General features: G+C 60.1%; 2 protein-coding genes across 3 annotated transcripts in view; one reads left to right on the plus strand and one right to left on the minus strand.

Moving 5' to 3' along the window:
- The window catches only part of HDAC7 (histone deacetylase 7), a 37143-nt gene extending 30141 nt beyond the window's left edge, over nucleotides 1-7002 (plus strand). Inside the window, exons 19-26 of the mRNA XM_045287233.1 lie at nucleotides 105-192; nucleotides 872-991; nucleotides 1203-1300; nucleotides 2837-2955; nucleotides 3829-3962; nucleotides 4701-4785; nucleotides 5684-5822; nucleotides 5963-7002. Coding sequence (XP_045143168.1) covers nucleotides 105-192; nucleotides 872-991; nucleotides 1203-1300; nucleotides 2837-2955; nucleotides 3829-3962; nucleotides 4701-4785; nucleotides 5684-5822; nucleotides 5963-6008 — 829 coding nt within the window. The 3' untranslated portion in view covers nucleotides 6009-7002. The remainder of the gene's footprint in view (nucleotides 1-104; nucleotides 193-871; nucleotides 992-1202; nucleotides 1301-2836; nucleotides 2956-3828; nucleotides 3963-4700; nucleotides 4786-5683; nucleotides 5823-5962) is intronic.
- Nucleotides 7003-7903: 901 nt separating this feature from the next.
- Nucleotides 7904-9748, minus strand: part of SLC48A1 (solute carrier family 48 member 1) — a 7189-nt gene continuing 5344 nt past the window's right edge. For both annotated transcript variants that reach the window (XM_004711432.2, XM_045287246.1), the window contains 2 exons: nucleotides 9535-9702; nucleotides 7904-8833 (listed from right to left, as the gene is read on the minus strand). In XM_004711432.2, the coding sequence (XP_004711489.1) occupies nucleotides 8697-8833; nucleotides 9535-9702 (305 nt within the window). In that variant the 3' untranslated portion in view covers nucleotides 7904-8696. The remainder of the gene's footprint in view (nucleotides 8834-9534; nucleotides 9703-9748) is intronic.

The raw sequence follows: 9748 nt of genomic DNA on the forward strand, positions 1-9748 counted from the left end.
CTTGGGACATTTTCCCTTGCGCCCCCTGAGCCGTGTCCTGGAGCTGGGGAGGTGAGGACGTGGAGGAGGAAAAGGTGAGCAGGGCTTCTCTCTGTACCTTCCAGGGGCTTCTGCTTCTTCAACTCGGTGGCCATCGCCTGTCGGCAACTGCAACAACAGGGCAAGGCTAGCAAGATCCTCATCGTGGACTGGGTAGGTCTGCTTCCTAGCTGCCCGGGAGCACAGAGCAGGCGGCCCTGGCATCAGCCCCTACTTCTGCAGTCCCCTTCCTGAGCCTCAGTTGCTCCTGAAGATCAGACCTACTTCACAGGCTGCTGGGAGGCCCAGATGAGATGGTGTGGGGGGTGGAAGTCCCATTTCAGATGGGAGGTCTCATTTGAGCTGTCTTTGGGCCTCTATAAGGAACTCTGCTGGGGTGGAGGTGGTAGTAATGCATTGGACTGCTAGCTTCAAGGTCAGTGGTTCAAACCCACCAGACACTCTGAGTGGGGAGAGACAGGGCTGTGTGCATCCCTGAAGATTTACAATCTTAGAATGCCACAGGGGTACTTCTATTCTGTGCTAGAGGCTTGCTGTGAATTGGAATCCTCTGGGTGGCAGCGGGTGGTTTGGGCCTTTCAGCAGAACGGGGTCATACCTGCATGTCCCCAACAGGTAGTGGTAACAGTGGTGGCAGGTAACACCAGTGTGCCTTTAGATGCTAATGGTTTTAAACGTGCTACGTGCTGCACTGTACTGAATCCTGAGTGCCATCCCCAGCATCACCCATTTCACAGCTAAGGGCTGACCCTCAGACTTGCCACCTGTCCAGTCTGTCCCAGCCTCTGTCTCCCTGCCTTAGCCCCCCTCCCCCCTCCATCTCCCTGCACAGGACGTTCACCATGGCAATGGCACCCAGCAGACCTTCTACCAAGACCCCAGCGTGCTCTATATCTCGCTGCATCGTCACGACAACGGCAACTTCTTCCCTGGCAGTGGGGCTGTGGATGAGGTAGCTGGGGGGTGGGTCTGCAGCTTCCGGCGCTCCCTTGGGCTCCCGTCCCGGCGAGCGGGGTGGTCCTGGGCAGAAGGCGCCAGTGGCCAGTGACCCTCTGGTCCTCCACACGGAGGGTGAAGGAGCTGGGCCAGCTCACTGTCCAACATGCTGGGATGCCGCTTCTGAAATCTGTTCTCTTAGGTCACTCTTGCTTCTTGTTTTGCAGGTGGGGGCTGGCAGCGGCGAGGGTTTCAATGTCAATGTGGCCTGGACCGGAGGTCTAGATCCCCCCATGGGGGACCCTGAATACCTGGCTGCCTTCAGGTAGGTACCTTGGGGGCCTGGAGGTGGCTGGACCCCCGAAGGCTTCCTTTCCCAGTCCCTTCTCCCAATCACACCAGGTTGGAGGTGACCAGTAAGCTTGTCAGCCTGTCCCAAACTGATGACTGAATACTAGGCTGGCCTCTTCACAAGCCCCCAGGACAACACAATTGTAGTCCACTGTAGTTCCGACTCAGTGACCGTACATGGGGTTTCTGAGGCAGTGAATCTCTACGGGAGCAGATAGCCTCCTATTTCTCCTGAAGAGCGGCTGGCAGGTTTGAACTGCTGACCTTGTACTTAACACTCTAACGTTTACCACCAGGTCAGCCAAGGTGAGGAAAGCTACTGGCCTCTAGGGGGTAGGGGGCGGTCTCCCATCCTCATGAGAGGACAGGTACACACATGAAGTCTCACCTTACCAAGAGCCAGGATAGACCCGAGTCCTGGGAGTTCAGGCAGGGTGAACTGAACAAAGCTGCCACATTTAGTCCAAGAAGGCTGCCTGGAGGGCGTGGGCTTTAAGCAGGACCCAGTGGAGCAGCAGGTGATACCTGGAGCAAATCAAAATCAAACTCACAGCCATTGAGTTGATGCCAACTTATAGGACTGGTACGGACAGCAAGCCTGTAGGACAGGGTAGAACTGCCCTTGAGACCGTACCTCTTCACTGGAATAGAAAGCCCCATCACAGTTCCCAGACATGCCATTCAGAAGGCATGGGTCAGTTTCACTCTGAGGTCCCTGCATGGCCACTGGGCTGAGAGGATCCTGGGAGCAGGTGTCCCGCCCGACGCTTGCCTGGAGGTACTCTCTGTGAGAGCCTGCTCCTCAGCGGTCCTGGCTGGGGACCCTGGCTTCTGGGTGCTCAGAGGCCAAGGTCCCAAAGGGCACCCAAAGGACCTCAAGGTTGAGTCGGGGTGGGAAGGAGGCAGCTCGGAGCCAGGCCAGGGAGGAGGATGAACAACACTAGGGCCCAGGACCTCAGCGGGTCAAGCTGCCCCAAGGGGTGGGTGTGTCCACTGCGTGCAAGGTGAGCAGCAGCTGAGCACCATGATTGCATCCCAGAAGCTTAGTGACCAAAGCCCGGCTCTGTAGCCCTGCCTACTGTACCCCACAGGCACATGCCTGTGCGCGCGCGCGCGCACACACACACACACACACAGACTTCAGAAAAACTACAATGAAAAAATTTAGAAGCACCTTTGTGTGTGGGAGCACATGGGTGTGAGTAGATGTGGGTGTGGGAGGGTAAAAGAAGACTTCAAAAGTTTGTGGGGAAATTCCATTGTCTTGTCATTCTGTTTTTCCCATGACTTTTTGGAGCGCCCTGGTGCCCTCACGGATACAGTCACGATCACTCACCCTCCTTTCTGCCTGGTTCAGTGCCCTGTGGGGCCCAGGACATATATGGGTGACCAGCTAGGGGCCAGGAGGTCAGCAGAACCCTGCTGGGGAGCTGGTGTGTCACAGTCCTAAGAATGGTGCCCACAGAGAAGCAGGCGGGGCCCTGAGTCCCTTCTCTTGGAAACCTCACAGGATGGTCGTGATGCCCATTGCCCGGGAGTTCTCTCCAGACCTGGTCCTGGTGTCAGCTGGGTTTGATGCTGCTGAGGGCCACCTGCCCCCGCTGGGTGGCTACCACGTGTCTGCCAAATGTAAGGGGGAGTCCAGCCCAAGGGGTGGTAGGGAATGGGGGCCAGGCTGGGGTGGGAGGTACTGCCGAGTCTCCGTGGGAAGCAGGCAGTGACTGGCCCACGTCCAGGAGTGTGAGCACTGGGCTGTGGCCCCTGGGCCTAGCCTAGCCTAGCCCAGGGCCCTTCTTGTGAAGCATTTGAGCTGACCCAACCTCTGGGGAGCTCAGTAAACCTCAGAGGGGAAGGGCACTCATAGAACTGTGTGCCCTGCCATCCTCTACCCTGTTGGTCCCAGGCTGGGTTGGCAGCTTCTCCACCAGGTGTGGGGGTGGGAGGTGGGGAGGTCAGAGGAGATGCTGCACACTGTGGCGTAGTGACAAAGACCAGGCTGGGGGTGTTGCCCCAGTCCCAGTCTTGGCCCTGTGGATTCTTAGCCGGCTACCTTACGTAAATCCCTCTGCTTCTTGAAGCGTGCTTGAGGCATGTTGCTGTCACGTGATGCCTGAATCGATTTTGACTCAGTGGCCCCCGTGGCAGGGCAGCACTGCCCTATGGGGTTTCCCAGTCTGTAATCTTCCCCGGAACAGGGCTCCAGACTTCTCCCCCACGGAGCTGCTGGGTGGGCTCTGAACTGCCAGCCTTTAGTTTTACAGCCGAGCGCTTAACCATTGCACCACCAAGCTCCTCTGACCTAGTCAGCCGTGCCTTAGGTTTTTCGTGGGATGCAAGAGGCATTCCTGATAGGGGATTCAAGAGAGCAAGCGGGGTGTTGGCATCAGGGAGAGGACGCGCCGCTCCGCCCACCTCCCCTGTCCCACCCCTCTTATGCTCCGCCCCCTCCTCTGCTCCGCCCCCTCCGACGTCTCCCCTCGGACACCTCCCCAACCGGTCTAGGCTTTGGGTACATGACGCAGCAGCTGATGAACTTGGCGGGAGGCGCGGTGGTGTTGGCCTTGGAGGGTGGCCATGACCTCACTGCCATCTGTGATGCCTCCGAGGCCTGCGTGTCCGCTCTGCTGGGCAACAAGGTGAGCTGCCACCCCTGCATGCCTTCCACCCGGGTCCGGCTCCCGGGCAGAAGGCCAGGGTCCTTGGGTTGGAGAAACCTGGCCACGGGTCCACCAAGAGACTGGCGACCATAAGAGCCACCCCTCCACCCCCCGAATAAAATGATTAATTTTTAAAAAGAAAAAAACCGTGAGATGGAGAGTGGGGGGGGGGGCGGCGTGGATTAAAAGAATTCAAGTCAATAATTGCTTCAAGGGTAATATACAAAAACTCACTGCCATCGAGTTGATGCCGACCCACAGGATAGAACTGCCCCGTGTGGGTTTCCAAGACTGGAACTCTTTACGGGAGTAGAAAGCCTCCTCTTTGTCCCGCGGAGAGAGGCTGGTGGTTTCGAACTGCTGGCCTTGAGGGCCGCAGCCCAACGGGTCCCTGCCATGCCACCAGGGCCCCTCAGGGGAGCAGTACGTGGGAAAATGCACATCCTGAGAGGTGGGCCTTGCCTAGGAAGAGGTGAGGTGTAGACCGCTGTCCCGTGCGTGGTGTCTCCCTCGGCCTCATGGTGGTTCCCCCAGGACCGTGACCTGGGCTAGCTCGCCCACGGCCCCACCTCCGGCATGCGCAGCCCCCCGAGTGGGCTGCGGGGACTGAGGGGCGCTCAGACCTCAGCTGCATGCAAGCAGGCCTCCAAGGGCTTTGGCCTAATGACTGAGTTCTCAAAGGGGGCTCCCGGGGCGGGGACACGCTCTCCTCCGCAGGTGGACCCGCTGGCTGAAGAAAGCTGGAAACAGAAACCCAACCTCAACGCCATCCGCTCCCTGGAAGCTGTGATCCGGGTGCACAGTGAGTGTGGCAGGGCCTGCGACTGGGTGGGAGCACCCCTGCGCTGCCACCCCACCACCCACAAGTGCTGCCCAGATCCCCGTGAGAACATGCTCCCCGCGTCCACCAGATGGCGCGCGCGCAGCCGCCTCAGAACCCAGTCCGCAGCCACCTGTGACCCTTGCCCACCTCTGCAGCCCCTGGGGATGCTGCCTACGTTGGAGCAGGGTCTTAGGACACCCCCAAATTTAGAAAGCAGTTGACACTGTCCATCCAACTCAATATCCGCTGTGCACGTTGAGTAAAGACCCTAAGTTCTGCTGCCCCCCTTCCCTGGGTACAGGTTACAGGTCAAAGTCACCTCCCTGGAGGCAGCCAGCCAGTTTGGTGGCCCCTGGGGTGGGCAGGCAGCACAGGCCTAGGGCAGGTAGCCAGTTTAGGGCAGGCCACACTGTGCCCCATGCCCTCCTGGGTGCTGGACTGAGTGGCCCTGGGAGGGGGGCGGGGCTCCTGTTCCAGAAGACCAGGGCTCGGGGTCTGAGGACCCAGACCCGGGCCCACCAGCAGATGGGTCTGCCGTTCCCTGAAGAACTTCCCAGCCCCAGAGACTAGTCTGAGATGACGTTACAGCCAGGCAGGGCAAGAGCACGGCTTGGGCATCCGCACCTCCCCGCACCGCCCCCCACCCACCCTCACTCCCCCACCCAAAGGCCATGCTGGACCTGCTCTGCTTGCCCAGTCAGGGCTGCGGGGGCCAAGTTGGGGCAGGTGTTGGGTTGAGAGGGAGAAGGGGCAGATGGGGGGCTCAGTTAGTCAGGCTGAGGACACCCCTATGTCAGGCTCCGTCCGGTGCAGGTGCAGAGGGATGGAAGAAGGGATGTGCTGTTCTCTGCCTTTCTGACTTAGCTTCTGTCCTCAGGTAAGTACTGGAGTTGCATACAGCGCCTGGCCTCCTGTCCAGAAGCCTGGGTGCCCAGGGTGCCCAGGGCAGACCCAGAAGAAGTGGAGACAGTGACTGCGCTGGCATCGCTGTCTGTGGGCATCCTGGCCAAAGACAGGTGATGCCTGACCCCTGCCCTCAGCCTCTCTATCCCCTGGGTTCTCTAAACCTGAGGAGGACCCCAGATCCCTGACCTCAGGCTTGATGACCAGAGCTGGGAGGAAGCTCACCTGAAGCCTCGTCTTGTCCCTCTCCCAGGTCCTCAGAGCGGCTGGTGGAGGAGGAAGAACCTATGAATCTCTGAGACTTCCAGATGATTAGCCCTGTGCCCACCCTTGCCCTGTGCGCCCAGTTCTCTCCCAAGCTCTGGCCATAACACCCACTCCCAGGTCGTCAGAGATCCGAGGGTGGGTGGCAGAGGCCAGAGGATGGCCTGCCTTGCCATCTCCCCAGAAGACTCCTGGATCTTGGGTGGGGACCAGAGAGGACCCTGAGAAGGGGCAGGCTAGACAGCCCCACAGGACACTCCCCAGAATCGATTCTGCCCCTCGGGGCGCAGGCCTCTGGCAGTGGCCCCTGTTTCTCAGGACTGCGCAGGGGACCAGCTTCGTTGGGCCCACCCACCGGTAACCACTATTCTCGGCTCTACAGACCTGGGGCTTTGCACACAGCCTCAGGCCCCACACAGAAATGTGAACTTGGCCTCAGTTAGGGGCCCCTATGCCTGAGTGTAGGGGAGTCTGTCTTCTTGCTGGCTGCCTTCGCCTACTCTGGAAGCGCCACTCCTAGGCACTGAGATGAAGCACCCTTTGAGAGCAGTCCCTGTGCCTGCCAGGGGCTACCCTATGTCAGCCACCTCGGAGCCCTGGACAGATGCCTTCGGAGTTCTGTACTTCCTGACCCCATGGTGCCAAGCCTTCATCTCCCCCAGAAGCACAACATGGCCTCCAGAGAACCTGGGTCACTGCCCTCCCATTGCCACCCTCTCTGTGCCTGGGGTCTCCCCCACCCATGCCCCCACTCTGATTCCTGCCCCATGTAGGACCAGCTTGGCTGAGGGGATGTGGGTGGAGAGTAGACACAGAGGCAGAGAAGGGGAGGCTGCCCTAACAGTCTTCGAGGTGTTTGGGGCCAGGAAGGAAAGTATTGGCATGTGTGTGTGTGCGTGTGCTTGTGTGTGTGGGTGCGTGGGTGCGTGGGTGCGTGCGTGAGCGTGTGTATTTCCCAGACCCACCATGCCCTGTGTATGTGTGCATGTTTTTGTAAAAAAAAAAAAAAATCTAAAAATGGAAAAAAATCTGAATAAATGTTTTATTTGCTTTAAAATTGAAAATGATTGAGGGCCTGGGGATATGGAGTCGGTGTGCACAGGGGTACTTGGGGACCCAGTGCAGGTACCTCAGAGGGGATGCAGCTTGGGCTGGCATAGGCCCCTCCAGAGCTCCTGGCCCTCCCTTGGCAGCTGGGACTTGATAGGACTCCTATCAAGGGGATAGGAGGGGGGGGGGCATCCTATCAGAACACCCTAGTAACTCCCCTCCGCCCCCCTCCAGAGTAACGGAGTAGAGACACTAGGCTGAGACCATGGGCTGGCTGTGCGTATGTGGGGTGGGAGCCAGATGCTCAGACCCAGTCTCCCTAGGGAGCCCTGGGTCAGAAGCCCTGGGTTTCCATCCCAGCTAGGAGTGGAGCACAGGTAATCACCGCCCACCTCCCTTCCTCATCTGTGGATCAGTCAAAGGCTCCCGAAATAGCCTTTGTTTATAGTTCCTTCCAGCTCCCTTTTCAGCATGTGTGGAGCCTGGAGCCTGGCGAGAGAATGGGTGAGGTGCAGGCCCAGACAAGCTCCCCCAGCAGAGACAAAGAGGAGCCTTCCTCCCCACCCCCCCTCCTAGAGCCTGGCCTGCCTGCTGGCCTTCATGGCTCCAAGAGTCCTGAGAGGCGTTTCCAGACTCCGCACCTGAGCCCTGCCCAGTCGCAGCATGGGAGAGTGTGACTGACGAGGTGGCCTGGCCTCTGGGGGTGGGGGGAGAGAGTGGTACAGTGGTGGCTGTGGTCATGGGGATCATCCTGGCAGGGGAGGGGGGCGTGAGAGCCAGAGGGGGAAATGACTTAATCTGATGACTACAGAACCCCCCTCCTCCATCAACTGCCCCCACCCCCAGGCTCCCACCCAACAAGCAACAACCAGAGGCTAGCTGATCAAATGGCGCTGCATTTCTGCTGAAGTGGCAGTGACACAGATAAGGCAAAGGTCAGGGCAGGACAGGTCAGGGGGTGGGGGTCAGACTGTGCAAAATGGCAGCCTATGTAAAAAGATGGGGTTAACCACTGCGCCCCCCGCCCCAAGTTCGTGAGTCCTTGGGCCAACGTGTGGGCAGCAAAGCCAGCTCTTCTCCTTCCAGGGGAGGAGAAGACAAAGATGGAGGTGCTGGGGGAGGTGTGAGCAGGGGACAGTAGGGCTGGGTGAACAGTCAGGGTGGACATGGGGCTGGAAGTGCCTGGCACAGGCAGGGGCCTCCTCCCCCAAAGCCCCCTGCTCTGTGGGGTATGGTCTATGTGTGAGGGTGGTCTTGCCCCCACCCCCCTCCACTCCCCAAGCTTTGCAGGGAGAGGCAGCTGTCACCTCCCCTGGGGGCCCAGGGTTTTTAGGGGACCATAGGACACCGGGGCTAGGGTGGGAGGTGAGAAGTACCTACTAGTAGATGTGCCAACCCTAACCTTGGCGTTTCCTCACCAGGCACCCAGACAGTGGGTCCCTGTGAACTGCTGTGGGGCTGCCTCCTAGCCAGGGTCCGCCAAGAGGGCCCCCTTTCCACCACACACGGAGTCTCCCGGGGGCGGGCAGAGCGGCTTTGGGGTCCACGTGCCTCTTGCCCTGGGTGTTCTGCCCCAGTCCTAGGGCCCCCCGAGCGAAGGGCCGGGCCATCCGACGTCTCAAAGGCTGAGTCCCCGTCTTGAGGCCCCCCAGGGTGTGGAGACCACCCGTGGGTCAGAAATCGCTGAGGATGCTGATGTCAGCAAAGTCGGCGCGGTAGCGGTGGGCGTAGAGGCCGAGCAGGAAGGCCCACTTGAAGGCAATGAAGCTCCAGACGCAGGAGAGGTAATAGCTGTTGGGGTCCAGGAGGCCTGTGGGCAGAGAAGGGCCAGAGCCTGACTCAAGAGGGTTTTGGATCAGCACTGCGGCCAGGGCACCCAGCACCCCCGCAGCACCGGGTAGTCACACCCACCCCACAGGCAGACCTGAGCGGGGCAGGAATCTTAAAGTAGACCACCTTTGAGAGAGATGGTGGGTTTGGGGCAAGTTCAGGGCTGGCCAACCGCTGGCCGGTATCGCACACCTGGCTCTAGTCTCAGCCTCGGAGCCCTAGTGGTTATGGGCCGGGCTGCTAACCCAAGGTCAGCAGTTTGAAACCACAGGGCGTTCCTCGGGAGAAAGATGAGGCTTTGTGCGCACATGTCCGGATGGACAGCTTCGGAAACCCAAAAGGGCAGTTCTAGCTACTGTGACCTGCAGGCTCCGCTGCCGTGAAGGCCTTGGGCTACTTCCTGGGGACAGTCACCAGAGGGCGCTCCCGCCGCGGCGCTGGGCAGCCCGTCCCTGACCGGGCGCTCCACGTACCTGCCACCCTGCTGACCGCGTGACACCCTTGCACTCCGTGCGCCCGGCCCAGGGGGTGGGGGCTCTCACTTTCCCGTTTCAGGGAGGAGGGAGGAAGCGGTCTGCCCAGGCCCTGGGCCGGTCGCGAGGAAGAATCAACCCAGGGAAATGGGCTTGGCGTTTGTCCCAGCCGGCCATCCCACCCGCGGCCCCCGGGAGCGCCCCTCACTCTGGCGCCGGGTGATGGCCAGCACCAGGAAGGTGCAGAAGGCAGCGACGGAGACGGCTGCGAAGAGGGTGCCCACGAAGAAGAAGCCACGCAGCCCCTTGAGCCAGGTCCTCCAGTAATCCTGCATGTACATCACGTGCGTGACCAGGACCCAGAGCGCCAGCACACCTGTGGGGGGACAGGCTCGGTCAGCGGAGACCCTGGCCCTCCCCAA

The sequence above is a fragment of the Echinops telfairi genome, unplaced genomic scaffold (assembly GCF_000313985.2).
Source record: "Echinops telfairi isolate 266 unplaced genomic scaffold, ASM31398v2 ScPeMD7_12;HRSCAF=54, whole genome shotgun sequence".
NCBI classification, from domain to species: Eukaryota; Metazoa; Chordata; class Mammalia; order Afrosoricida; family Tenrecidae; genus Echinops; species Echinops telfairi.